Raw genomic sequence first — 13949 nt, forward strand, 5'->3', positions numbered from 1 at the left:
TGTGGATTACAGTTTTGTTTTTTTTTTCGTTTGTTTGTTTGTTTTGAAATGGAGTCTCCCTCTGCCACCCAGGCTGGAGTGCAGTGGTGTGATCTCAGCTCACTGCAACCTCTGCCCCCCAAGTTCAAGTGATTCTCCTGCCTCAGCCTCCCGAGTAGTTGGGATTACAGGTGCCTGCCACCGCGCCCAGCTAGTTTTTGTATTTTTAGTAAGGATGGGGTTTCACCATGTTGGCCAGGCTGGTCTTGAACTCCTGACCTCGTGATCCACCCGCCTCAGCCTCCCAAAGTGCTGGGATTACAGGTGTGAGCCACTTCGCCCAGCGTGGATTACAATTATAAAATGACCAGATTTCTGTTTTAACCTGTGCAGTTGTGGGTATGTGGCGGGGAAAGGGGTCATTCTTTTGACAGAGAGTCCTACAGGCCACTTGACCCTGTACTCTGAAAACATGGTTTCCAGCCAGTCTGGGCTGCTCCCCCGTGCAGTTCTCAGGCTCGTGATCGAGAAGGCAGGTGCAGCACTCAGCTGCCAGGAGTGGGGCCTGCCAGAAAGAAGAGTCACAGAGATGTGCAACAGCCATGAGCAAGCTTTACTGCTTATTTCATACAGGATGGGGAGCCACGCCCACTTCCTGAGACATCACACCCGTGCTGAAGTCCAAAAACATCAGCCCTCCCGTCTTTCCACTCACAAGTCCCCATCCCCTGCAAGCCCCAAGGAACCTGAAAGTGCTGCTGGCAGCCGCCAGCATGACGAATCCACAGCCTTAAAGCCCACCTGCCTCACTGTCGCCCTTCCATTTAGCTCGGCCTCATTCTTGACCTCTGTCCCCCACCTTGAGGAAACTTGAGGACTTCTTCCCAGGCAACTGCTCCAGGACACATTCCAGTTGTGGGTGTCTCCCCTTATCCCCTCCGGGTGGAGACCATCCCTAAGACTTGTTTCCAGATGCCATCAGCATCTCCTCTCCTTTCCTACCTTTTCTCTGTTCTCGGGGCAAGTTCCTCACTGACTCCCAGGTCCTGCCCAACTAAAGCACCTGGGCCTGTCATCTATGGGGCCTCTAACAATGACTCCTTGTGTTTTTCCACTCCACCCTCCAATCTCCTGTGGCTGCGGAAGCCAGGGCACCTGTGGGAGGAGATGGCTCTTAGCAAGCAGTCCAGGGGTCGATTCCAGAGATGACCACCTCCCATCACCCCAAATTCCCACCACTGCTCCCATCGCTTCAAGTCTGACTCCGAACCAACTACCTATGCAGTCCTTTCTCCCTCCCCTCACAGGAGGCACTACTGACCCTGAGGAGTCGTCTCAGTCAGCGCAAGAGGCCCGGCCAGGCTCCTTCTGGGTGTCTGTGGTCACCTGAAACCCTCCAGGGAACAGATTCCGGGCCCTCTGGGTTCCCCACTGTTGTCTGGGGCTAGAGGCAGGACTGGAGCCTGGTGACAAAGGCCATCAGCTGGGCAGTTCCATGATGCCCAGTGTCCACCAGGCTCTGTCCCCTGCAGGCCCCACCCTCCTCACCGTCACTTGACCAGGATGGCTTCTCATCAGGCGAGGGTGGCTGTGAGGGGCTGGAGCAGGGCCTGGACAGGATGGAGGCTGCAGCCTCGCCCCATGGCTCCTGCTGCTGCTGCTGGTGAAGCTGCATGGAAAGGAGGAGGAATGAGGGCCGCCCCCCAAGGAGGGCAGGGCCAAGTACCTGGGCTAGAGGCAGAGGGTTTTTCAGCCTCCTCCTGCGACTCTGCTAGACCCTTCTGTAGACTCCGCCCCGCCTCAGTCTCCATGTTGTTCACCTGCCTTCTCCCACATTTCTCCTTTGGGCACCCCTCTACTCACCTGGTGCAGGTAGATGACATGGAGACTTATCTCAGCAGAAGCAAGTTCTGGGAGCTGGGCCAGCTTCTGGCCCCCAGTGCCTCCTGGGGACACAGAGCTGGAACACAACATGAAGCAGGTCAAAAGACATGCCCTCCTCCCACCACACCCCAGAGGGCTCCCCTTCTGAATCCCCCCACAGCGCCCCAGCTCCCCACTCCTAGAGGATCAGCCCACACCCCTGCATCTCAGCCTCCACTCCTCACCTGGGGTCCTGGGCAATTCGGGAAATGGAGGCAAGGAGGCTGGCTGTGGCCGCAGCTGGACAGGGGGCTGTCGGGCTCAGATCTCTCGGGGGCAGGAGAGGGTGCACGAAGAGGTTGGCCAGGAAGGCCTCAGGCTGGGTGCAAGTGGAGAGGGAAAGCCAAAGAGGAAGTCAGAAGAGAGGACAGAAAGGGAGTAGGGAGGAAGCGCAGAGGCCTAAAGAAGGCAGGAGAGCAGGCTTGGGGCGGGGGCTGGTGAGGCAGGTTACTACCTAAGGTGAGGCTAGAGGGGAAGAGTTTGGAGAGGAGTTGTGGGGGTGAGAGCAGAAGGGGAGGCCAGGCTTGGGACTCACCAGGGGCGAGGTGCAGTTGCTGAGCACCCCCGGAGTGGAGGGGCCGCGAGCCGAGGTGGCGCCCCAGGCAGCTGCATCTTGTTGCACTCGGCCCCAGAGGTGCCCAAGAAACTTAGAGCTGTGCCCTGGGGGGCGCCAGAGCGGATGCGCCAGGGAGAACCGCATCAAAGAAAGCTCAGTCTTGCCGTCCTCCGCACGCTGAGACAGTGAGGCCTCAGTCTGTCCCGCCGAGAGCCACTATGAGCAAGGACAGTCTTTCAGGTGCTAAGAACACTGAGCCTTATTGGAACAGGTGGGACAGGAAATACTGCCCCATCTTCCACGTAAAGGAAACAGACCACAACGGGGACTTGTTCACCATCACCCAAAAATACAGCAGCAGTGCAGAACCTGGGCCTGTCATCTATTTGTCACCCCTGGACTGCTTGCCAGCTCGGGGATAGGGCTGAGCCTCAGTGCTTTGCCCAGGGTGATCCTGACAGCCTTGGTCCAGGCACCAGTCCTTACTCAGCCCCACCCACGGGCCAAGCCCATTCCTCACCCCAGGTGGTCTTTGTTCCCATTTACTGACATTACTATGTGCCAGCAACTCCATTATGGGCTATACAGACATTCTCTGTCTTCACAAGCCTGGCCTTGGCTGTGCTCTGGAGAGCACATTGCCATTGTTGCCATCTGACAGATGAGGGCACGAGAGCACAGGTAGCAAGCAATGGAGCCAGGGCTGGAACCCAGGTCTGCTCCCGAGAGGCAAGCAAACTCCTACCCAACCCAACCCCCCAGGGCCAGGGAACAGCTCTGACCTGAGGGTGGCCGTGGCGCTTCACATCCATAAGGGCAAAGGAACAGATGTCCCCAACCCCAGCCACATCCACAGTGAAGTGATGAAAAAAGTCGATAATCTCCAGGGCACGAGGGCGGAACCAGAAAAGCAGAAACAGCGGGGTGAGGAGCGGGGACAGGAGCTCCTCCAGGAGGGAGACCTGGGGAAGCAGCGGTGAGGCTGAGCAGGGGTGGCTGAGGGGCCCACGCGCGTTATCAGGACCAAGCAGTCCCCAGCGACCCTCGCCAGGGCAAGAAGCCTCCCCACCCAGTCACTCCCTAGACTCCTCGTGTAGTCCGTTTGTCCCATGCCCTCTCCCAGACAGACCCTCCGCGCAGACAGAACCCACAACTTCCTCCTCAGCCCGCCGTCGCGCCCACCCTCACCGCTCGGTACTGTAGCAGCTGCGCCATCTGCCGGTAGGCGCGGTCCCTGCCGCCGGGGCCGGGCTCCTCCGGGAGGTAGTGCATGTGGGCCAGGGCTGTCTGCAGCAGGAGCTGCGGCCCACGACCCTGGCACTGCTCTTCCGGAATGAAAGACCTGAAAGGCGGGATCCGTGGGGGGAAGGGGCCTGCGGTTAGGAGGACGCGCGGTCGGATGCAGGGCTAGAGGGCCCCAGTGGTGGGAGTGGTAAGGATTCGGGGGGAGCCTCTCATGGCCCCAGATCAGAGAAACCAACACACACCACCACCCCGGGCATCTGCCGTCGCACCTGGCCACGGTGGCGGTGACCCCGAGCGCGGTCATGGCGGTGAGCACGTGCTCCACAGCTAGCACGTCCTCGTCGTAGACGGTGAGCACAAGCAGCGCGGCGAAGAGTGCGCCCGCGAAGAAAACGAGCTGGCGGGCCAGCAGCGCGCGCAGGGGCGCGGGGGGCGCAGCGGCGCGCAGGAAGGCGGTGGCGGGGCGGTAGGCGCGGGCCAGGCGCGCGCGCAGCTCGTGCGGCAGCTCGTTGAAGTGGCGCAGCTGCAAGCGCGCCAGGCGGGACCAGCCGCGCGCCCCCAGCGCGCCAGGCTCGCGCCGCAGCAGCTCCACGTGGCTATAGAAGACGTGCAGAACCTGCCAGGCCAGCACCAGCGGGCTCAGCGCCAGGTTCAGGGCGGCCAGCAGCAGCACTGTGCGCCCCCAGCGCGCTGCTAGGGCGCCCCGCTGGTCGCTGCGCTTGTAGGCGTGCGGCAGCTCCCAGCCCCCGCGGAAGAGCGAGAAGGGACCGCGGAAGAGCAGTAGGTCGACATTGAGCGCCAGGCCGCGGCTGAGGAAAGCGGCACTGCCTCCCCAGGGCAGCGGGCAGCGGGCCGGCAGCAGGCCTTTGTTGGCCAGCGCCACCTGGTAGTTGGTGTAGCGCAGGATGCGGTGGTGTATGTCCAGCTCCGTCAGGGGCCGCGGCTGCACGCACAGGCCCCCGCTCCGCTGCAGCGCCAGGAGGCGGGACTGCACCTCTGCCCAGGGAACCGAGCTCAGCTCCTCCTGAAAGGGGCACTGATGAGAGCCAGCGACCCCCCCATTCCTCTCCACAGTGATGCTCAAGCTCCACACCCCTAAGTGTGCGGCCTGAAAACCCGTAAACTGAGTTTGCGATCACAAACTCGCCATGGCCAAGCTACATCCCTCATCGTCCCCCTCTCCCACCTTTCTCTTTCTGCCCTCCCTTAACCCTGTCACTAACAAGGGCATGCCCTACTTCCTTCATCCTCTTCTAAACTGCCCTGTTCCTCATCATCCCTGCCATTCATGTGGCCAGTAGTCATGTACTTCCTGGTGACGCCTCCAGGTGCTGGACCTGGCTTCTCAGCTCCTTAAGGGCCTGAGGCCCCCTCAGTTGTACACACAAAACAGAATGGCTGGCCGGGGGCGGTGGCTCACACCTGTAATCCCAGCACTTTGGGAGGCTGAGGCAGGCAGATCGCCTGAGCTTAGGAGCTCGAGACCAGCGTGGGCAACATGGTGAGACACTGTCTCTACTAAAAATACAAAAAATAGCAGGGCGTGGTGGTTTGCACCTGTGGTTCCAGCTACTGGGGAGCAGAGGCTGCAGTGAGCCAATATCGCAGCACTGCACTCCAGCCTGGGTGAAGGACCCAGACCCTGTCTCAAAAGAAACAAAACAAACAAAAAAACAAAAACCAGAATGTCTGGCAGTTCGTGGGAGAATCTCTCCTTCCCATTTCCAGTGCACCCACCAACTCTGGAACAGAATCCTCCCCACCTTCTGCCTGGGCACGCTTTACACTCCCAGCCCCACCCAACTCCAGGCCATCTTCAGCTCTGTCACCTGAAGCCTTCCCAGGACCTGGGCTATGTCCACATCTGGCAGTGGGGCACTGTCAGATCTCATTTGGAGGCTGCAAACCTCACTTCAGCCCAGTTTCACTCAGCTTTCCCAGTCCAGGTTAGTCAAGTCCCCCAGGCTGGCCTCTCCAGTCCATCCCAGTGTCTTCCCTTCCCTTCCCCTGGAAGGAATAGGGGAGGAGGGGAAAGAAGGGAGGAGGAGAACGAGACGGGTGAGCAGTCTCCCGCCAGAGCCAATCCGAGGTCCAGCTTCCACTCTCACCACCTCTGCTTCCCTGGCCTCCTCCCTCTCCTCTGCTCAGGGGCCTTCTAAGACCTCTCCCCTTGCTGCACATAAAGGCTGTGCAGAGGGCTCCGGACCTCCCAGGGGAGCAAGGGAAGCAAGCTGCAGAAGGCTACCTTCAAGCTATGCCTCAAAGAAAGAACTTAGATACAGAGGAGGGAGGAGCAAACTCAAGATGGTGAGGAAACAAAGGGCAGAGCATAAGCAGTGGACAGTGACAGGCCAATGCAGTGGCTTCCTGCAATGCGGGGGATGGCTTTGAAGGCTCTGTTTTAGGCTGGTGGGTCCATCTCCTCACTGCAGCTTCCAAAAGCTCATGGCTTTTCCCCACCTTCCTGCACTAGGGCTTGGAATGTGCTCCCCTCCCCTCCTGTCCTGCCCTTTGAAGCCAAACCCAAATTCCTCCAGCTCTGAAAAGCCAGATGACTGCCCTTTCTCTTTTCTCTAATCAATGTTTTTAGCACAAACATGTAACTATATATCATCTTATATGAGCCATCTAAATAAACTAAACTCCCTTAGGGTGAGGGCCATGCTCTCTAAGTGGTGGTAGCCCCCTCCTGACATTATTCTGGGCCTAGGGCAGGTGTCAATAAGACCTCGCTCTTTCTGCCCTCTTTCCAGTTGGCCCTTCCACCTGTACAGTCCCACTTCTTCCCCTCTTCTCTGCCCACCCTCTCATGGCACCCTCCACACAGACACAGCCACCCAGCTCACCGGGGGGATGTGCAGGGCCTCCCTGTAAAACACCTGGATGTCCCAGTAGCTGAAGAGGTTGCAGACTGAGCGAAGCAGCTGGACCAGCCAGAACCCCACAGCCAGGACCAGGAGGAGGACCAGCAGCGGGCTGGAGCGGATCCTGTATGGGGTTGGGCGGGCAGTGGGGGAGAAAGGTGGGCACCTGAGAAAGAGGCAGACCAGACTTCGGGAGTGAGGAAAAACCGTCATGAGGAGGGGGATCTAGCTAGACCAGCAGCTCTCAAAGTAGGGCCCGGGGCAGGGGGTGGGTGCTGAAGTGGCCTTCACAGGTGTGCAAAATCAAACTTTTTCCAAATAATCCTAATGCTTTCTGATGTTTTCATTCTTGTTCTCTGAGTGTGCAGTGGAGTTTTCCAGAGGCTACAAGACACATGAACATGTCACATTACACTGACAGCTGATGAAATGTGTGCTTGTACACTCTTTCTTTTTTTGAGATGGAGTCTGGCTGTGTCGCCCAGGCTGGAGTGCAGTGGCGCAATCTCAGCTCACTGCAACCTCCACATCCCGGGTTCAAATGATTCTCCTGTCTCAGCCTCCAGGGTAGCTGGGACTACAGGTGCCCACCACCACACCTGGCTAATTTTTGTATATTTTAGTAGAGACAGGGTTTCACCATGTTGGCCAGAATGGTCTTGATCTCCTGACCTTCTGATCCGCCCGCCTCAGCCTCCCAAAGTGCTGGGATTACAGGTGTAAGCCACCACGCCTGGCTGCACTCTTACATTTTAAATTTGTTCTCAGCTACGATTTCCTTCTTTTTTTTCCTTTTAATTGAAACAAGGTCTCTCTCTGTTACCCAGGCTGTAGTGCAGCAGTAGAATCATAGCTCCTATCTCCCTGCCAAATAACAGCCCTGGTACAGTTCTGGTACAGTTATTTGGTTGCTTGGCAAAGAGAACATTACAATCCACACATTCAGGGAGGAAGGTTGTGAAGGCAACAATGAAAATGAATCGTCTGCTGGGAGGGAGGAGGGTGTAGGGATGCTGCAGTGATCAGAGACAGTCACTGTCTTAGCCTCCTGACTAGGCTTAGCTAGGACTGCAGGGACGCGCCACCAAGCCCAGCTAATTTTTATTTTTTATAGAGATGTGGTCTCACTTTTTTCTCAGGCTGGTCTCAAACTTCTGGCTTCAAGCAATCCTCCTGCCATAGCCTCCCGAAGTGCTGGGATTACAGGTGTGAACCACTATGCCCGGCCTAATTTTAATTTTTGATAAGGTAAAATGTAGATAGATACGACTCCCATAAACAAAAGCTTTTTAGGATTCTCAACCAATTTAAAGTGTATTAAGATACACTTAATGCACTTTAATTAAGATACACTTAATAGGCCGGGCACAGTGACTCACACCTGTAATCCCAGCACTTTGGGAGGCCAAAGAGGGTGGATCACCTGAGGCCAGGAGTTCCAGACCAGCCTGGCCAACATGGTGAAACCCTGTCTCTACTAAAAATACATGTGGTGGTGCACACCTGTTACCCCAGCTACTGAGGAGGCTGAGGCAGGAGAATCGCTTGAACCCGGGAGGTAGAGGTTGCAGTGAGCCAAGACCTCACCATTGCACTCCAGCCTGAGCAACAAGAGTGAAACTCTGTCTTAAAAAAAAAAAAAAGATACACTTAATACACTTTAAGTGCAACTTAATACAACTTAAGTACAACTTAATACACTTAAGTACAACTTAAAGTATATTAAGTGTATTTTTGGTCCTAAGACCAAAAGCTTTGAGAACTGCTATCTAGATCATGGGACAAAGTGGGGCTCCTGTCTACTCCTCTACCCGCTGCTCATGCTTCACCCCCAGGGCCCCACCAGGTTGTCACTCACCTCTCAGCACACTGGGCTGAGGGTAGGATGGCATCTGACAAGGTCACTTTGCTGTGGAACGGCCCAGGTCTGGTACGGTTACTTGGATGGTTGGCAAAGAGAACATTGTAATCCACGCATCGAAGGAGGAAGGTTGTGAAGGTGACAATGAAAATAAATTGTCTGCCGGGAGGAAGGGGGTGCCGGGATGCTGCAGTGATCAGGGACAGCCAGGTGGGCTCCTGCGCCGGCCCCCAGAGTAGCCCATGGTTATCCTCCCCGAACCTGCCCCTGCTGAGGCCCTGGGCTGCTTGGGAAAGCATGGGATGGAAGCAGCTGGCACAATTAAGGAAGCAAAATGACAGAAGGAACCCATGGGCCCAGGGGACCGAGTTCCGGGCCTGGGCTAAGCATCTCACCCCAGCTGGAAGACATCCTCCAGCAAGATGCAGGCAAAGCCATTCCGCTGGTGGTAGCTGTAGATGTGACTGCATGTCAAGGAACAAGCCTGAGGCACGGGGCGCCTCTCCTGAGGACGCCTCCCCTTAGCCCCAACAAGTCTCCCACCCATGACGCCCTCACGGAGTCTCCCTGCCAAGAACAGGGCCAGCTCCAAGAGGACCTTCCCATGCCACCTCTGCAGGCCTAGCGCAAAGGATATCTTGGTGAAGAAGCTGTCCAGGTTCTGGATGTGATGCCAGGAGCCTGGGCACAGAGGGGAGAGTGTTGGCCCCTGGCATGTGATCAATTCTCCACGTTCTCAACCCGCTGCCAGAGACGCAGCCTGGGGTAAGTACCGGAGCTCCCAGGCACCACTAACCCGCTCCCACCCACACCCACACACATACCTCGGAGCCCTTCAGGGACGTGAAGCAGGGGTTGCTGCTCCTCCCCGTGGATGGGTGAGTCTTGGGATCCCTCAGGGTCACAGTCCTCCAGCCGCTCATAATCCTGTTCAGGGATCAAAGGGCCTACCCGCAGCCCAGGAGAGTCCTGGGGGCACTGGTGTGAGGGAGGGGGAGTTGCCGAGACTAGGGATGGGGTGGAGTGGGATCCCCAGGAGGGAGATGCAGAGGCAGGTGTCATTGCAGGTTGATCCTGTGTTGGGGGGGTGGCTGGGGTAGGGAGAGCACTGTGGCAAGGCTGAGAAGCCCCTGTCCCCTGTAGCACTGAGCAAGGGGGCCCTGCAGTGGGAGGGGAAAATGAGGAGGGGGAGCTTCTTGTATGAGGGGCAGGGGACAGAGAGAAGATGGAGATCCTCCCTCCCCCAGGTCCCCGGCATGAAGGAGGAGGAGGAGGTGGCAGCGGCATGGGGAGGAGGGGCACCGATCCGGGCCCCAGGTCTCCCCACCGCCCCAGCCACCTTCTTCTCCCCCCCCAGCCCGTTCGGCTCACCATCAGGCCACGGCTTCTTCAGAAAGGTTGGAAGGATGGGAGCTGTTGCTGCTTCCACAAAGGTCTGTGAAACTGAGCTGGGACTTCAACAGGAACAATGACAACAACATTACTAGGTGACTCAGCCTAGGCAGGCCTCAGGCGTCCCAGCTCTCAGTCACCTGTCTGATCACTCACACCCCTTCCAGGGCAACGCAAGGCCAAATCCCTCAGGGCGTGAGAGGGGCATCAGTTTAAGAGGAAGGGCTAAAGAGCACACTGAGATGAGAAGATTCCTATTATCTCCATCTTCAGACCTTGAATGAATGAAAGATAAAAAGAACAGCAGCCAAAATGACAAAAGCAAAAAGCAAAATCATGTTAGAGCCAGGTGTGGTGATGTGTGCTTGTGTTCCTGGCTACTCAAGAGACTGAGGTGGGAGGATGGCTTGGTGCAGGTTACACTGGAACAGTATAGGTTACAGTGAGCTAGATCTAGCCACTGCACTCCTGCCTGGGAAAGATCCTGCCCCCTGCCACCCCCCCAAAAAACATCCCATTAAAGGATTGTAGCTGGGTGCGGTACCTCACACTTGTAATCAATCTCAGCACTTTGGGAAGCCGAGGAAAGAGGATTGCTTGAAGCCAGGAGTTCAAGACCAGCCTGGGGAACAGAATGAGAAGACTCCATCTCTACAACAAATCTTAGGGCCAAGATGTTAACTATTTCATTTCTTAAGAGTGTACCTCCCCCACTTCCCTCCACACACACACTACAGTGATCAACAGGGAAATGTTTTGTGACCAAAATAGAAAAGAAGTAGTAAAGGGGCTAGGCATGTTGGCTTACGCCTGTAATCCCAGCACTTCGGGAGGCCCAGGCGAGAGGATCACTTGAGGCCAGGAGTTCGAGACCAGCCTGAGCAACTTAGGGAAACACCATCTCTACAAAATCTAAAAAACAAACAACATAATTTTTTTCTTTTTGAGACAGTCTCACTCTGTCACCCAGACTGGAGTACAGTGGCCCAATCTTGGCTCACTGCAACCTCCGCCTCCCAGGTTCAAGTGATTCTTCTGCTTCAGCCTCCTGAGTAGCTGAGACCAGAGGTGCGTGCCACCACACCCAGCTAATTTTTTGTATTTTTAGTAGAGATGGGGTTTCACCATGTTGGCCACGCTGGTCTTGCACTCCTGACCTCGTGATCCACCCGCCTTGGCCTCCCAAAGTGCTGGCATTACAGGCGTGAGCCACCGCGTCCGGTCAAAAATAAATTTTTTTAAAAGAATAAGAAAAGGCTGCATGTTTTATTGGTCTGAGGGGCTAAGGAAGAGAAGAGGGGAGCCTGACTTTGCAGCCAAGTTGGGGAAAACTAAGAAGAGGAGGTGAAGAAAGGAAAGGCAGCTATCTTGGATTTGAGAGTTGGTTTGGAGAGCTTAGCGTAGAAAATTGGGGTTCTCTGAAAGTTCCATTCCGTTTCCATCCTTATCATTTTGAACTGTGACATTCTCTCAAGTCCGGATCCCACTTCTGGGACCCCCCTGAAAAGCATCAGGGCTGAATCAGAAGGGAGGACAGCTGTGAGTCTGGGACTGGGAAGGATAATTTGGGTACCCAGGGAGGAGCTGAACTGAGTTCCTTGTTGTCACCTCAACAAGGAGGAGGAGACCCAGGCAGCTGGTCTGGTGGCTTGCCCAACACCATTCTTGAGGCCCTGAATCACCAGGTTTCCTTCTAAAGCCCATTACTGAGATGCTGACTCAGCCACCAGGTGTCAAGATCTCTAGGGCTTAGGCCTATGGGCTGATGTTGGGGCCAGTACCCCTGAAATGGAGAGATGGACACTGTGCTTCCCAGATTGTTCACTGGAGGCAATCATGGAATCAGCCACAAAACTTGAGTCCAGATGTGCCTGCTTTTCTCCTTCTGTGTGGGATATTGTAGTAGTAGCTCAGGTCTTGCATGCCTTTATCTCTGAGCAGGAGGCAGAGCTATGAAAACAAGACCCTGCTACCAGGCGCGGTGGCTCAAGCCTGTAATCCCAGCACTTTGGGAGGCCGAGGTGAGCGGATCACAAGGTCAGGAGATCGAGACCATCCTGGCTAACACGGTGAAACCCCATCTCTACTAAAAATACAAAAAATTAGCCAGGTGTGTTGGCGGGCGCCTGTAGTCCCAGCTACTCGGGAGGCTGAGGCAGGAGAATGGCGTGAACCCGGGAGGCAGAGCTTGCAGTGAGCCGGGATCGCGCCACTGCACTCCAGCCTGGGTGACAGAGCAAGACTCTGTCTCAAAAAAAAAAAAGAAAAAGAAAACAAGACCCTGTCCTTCTAGAGGTAGCAAAATGGAATCCCACATTGCAGAGGGGGCCAGGAAATTCCCATAATCTTTCTGAGACATCTGTCAAGATGGGTTATGTGGGGTGTTGTCTAGTCTGTCCCCCACCTCACTCGCCCAGCGTCACTCAGTATCATGGCTATTCCACCATAGTCACAATAGGACCCCCCCCCCCCATACACCAAGAGCTCCCCAGCTCAATCCCAAACTAATCCTGGGACATTGTCCTACCTAGTTTCACCCTGAATTCATTCTCATTGACAGCCTCCCTACCACCACTCCCAATTCAAGTCGATTTATTATAAAGGGCACTTTTCCTTGCCAAGCATTTGGAAGGGACGAAGACAGATGAATAAAACAGAGCCACTACCCAACAAGAAGCTGCAGCCCAGTGGGGAGACAAATACGCAAACAAGTAATTACAGGGAAGAAATGAGTGGTGCAAACTCTTTGGCAGGAGCCTGAGGCAAGTCATTCTGACCCGGGTGAGGAAGGTATCTGCGAGGCAGAGAGATCTGAGGCTGCGCCTTGATAAATTACAGGCCCTCCATACCAATAGTTCTCAGTGGCTGAGGCGTAGGGCAAGAGTGTCAGAATCACCAGGGGAGTTCTTCCCCAAGTACACGTGACTGTGGGGAAAAGAAAGATCAGATTGTTACTGTGTCTGTGTAGAAAGTAGACATAGGAGACTCCATTTTATTCTGTACTAAGAAAAATTCTTCTGTCTTGAGATGCCGTTAATCTGTAACCCTACCCCCAACCCTGTGCTCCCTGAAACATGTGCTGTGTCAACTCAGGGTTAAATGGATTAAGAGCTGTGCAGGGTGTGCTTTATTAAACAAATGCTTGAAGGCAGCATGCTTGTTAAGAGTCATCACCACTCCCTAATCTCAAGTACCCAGAGACACAAAACACAGCGCAAGGCCGCAGGGACCTCTGCCTAGGAAAGCCAGGTATTGTCCAAGGTTTCTCCCCATAGGATAGTCTGAAATATGGCCTTGTGGGAAGGGAAAGACCTGACCATCCCCCAGCCCGACACCCGTAAAGGGTCTGTACTGAGGAGGATTAGTAAAAGAGGAAGGAACGCCTCTTTGCAGTTGAGATAAGAGGAAAGCTTCTGTCTCCTGCTCGTCCCTGGGCAATGGAATGTCCCGGAGTAAAGCCGATTGTGTATTCCATCTACTGAGATAGGGAAAACCACCTTAGGCCTGGAGGTGGGACATGCTGGCAGCAGTACTGCTCCTTAAAGCATTGAGATGTTTATGTATATGCACATTAAAAGCACAGCATTTTTTTACCTTGTTTACGATGCAGAGACATTTGTTCACGTGTTTACCTTCTGACCTTCTCTCCACTATTATCCTATTATCCTGCCACACCGGATAATGATCAATAAATACTAAGGAACTCAGAGGCCAGTGCCGACGTGGATCCTCTGTATGCTGAACGCCGGTCCCCTGGGCCCATTTTTCTTTCTCTATACTTTGTTTCTGTGTCTCTTTCTTTTCCAAGTCTCTCTTTCCACCTAACGAGAAACGCCCACAGGTGTGGAGGGGCAACCCACCCCTTCACGTGACAGATGTCCCAGCAGTTCTGACGCACCTAGGTGAGCGGGGTGGGTGGCAGGGCATATGTACGTGTTTTGAAAAAACTCCCAGTCGATTTTTGTTCATTCCTCCCCCAAAAAGCGGGTTCTACACGCCCTTGAGACGACGGGACATCGGGAAAATGGCCCGAGGTCGGCGGTTGACACGTTACTGTGGATACTCCATAGCTTGGAGTGCCGGTCAGGGCACACCCTTTGGACGTCACCCGGAGCCGACTGGAGCACCT

The 13949-nt window shown here is 55.2% G+C and overlaps 1 protein-coding gene across 1 annotated transcript; it reads right to left on the minus strand.

Moving 5' to 3' along the window:
- Window positions 1-11: 11 nt before the first annotated feature.
- Window positions 12-13922, minus strand: ATG9B (autophagy related 9B). The gene is made up of 17 exons (XM_063642361.1): window positions 13415-13922; window positions 12540-12745; window positions 10629-10732; window positions 9977-10442; window positions 9253-9882; window positions 9066-9109; window positions 8824-8888; window positions 8426-8587; window positions 6550-6691; window positions 3973-4727; window positions 3647-3800; window positions 3241-3420; window positions 2438-2674; window positions 2088-2221; window positions 1843-1939; window positions 1528-1648; window positions 12-1442 (listed from the first exon to the last, which is right to left on the minus strand). Exons 5-17 carry the CDS (start codon window positions 9800-9802, stop codon window positions 1315-1317), a joined length of 2769 nt encoding a protein of 922 aa, XP_063498431.1. The 5' UTR covers window positions 9803-9882; window positions 9977-10442; window positions 10629-10732; window positions 12540-12745; window positions 13415-13922; the 3' UTR covers window positions 12-1314.
- Window positions 13923-13949: the final 27 nt, after the last annotated feature.

This window comes from Symphalangus syndactylus, chromosome 6 (assembly GCF_028878055.3).
Source record: "Symphalangus syndactylus isolate Jambi chromosome 6, NHGRI_mSymSyn1-v2.1_pri, whole genome shotgun sequence".
Taxonomy (NCBI): Eukaryota; Metazoa; Chordata; class Mammalia; order Primates; family Hylobatidae; genus Symphalangus; species Symphalangus syndactylus.

What these genes read in the sequence shown, in the direction of transcription:
- ATG9B (XM_063642361.1), bottom strand. Translation starts at nt 9,802, where the DNA reads ATGGTGAGCCGAACGGGCTGGGGGGGGAGAAGAAGGTGGCTGGGGCGG. An exon ending in AGGCCCTGCACATCCCCCCG is followed by an intron (nt 4,728 to 6,549) that starts GTGAGCTGGGTG and finishes TGCCCCTTTCAG; the next exon opens with GAGGAGCTGAGCTCGGTTCC. An exon ending in CGAATTGCCCAGGACCCCAG is followed by an intron (nt 1,940 to 2,087) that starts GTGAGGAGTGGA and finishes GTTGTGTTCCAG; the next exon opens with CTCTGTGTCCCCAGGAGGCA.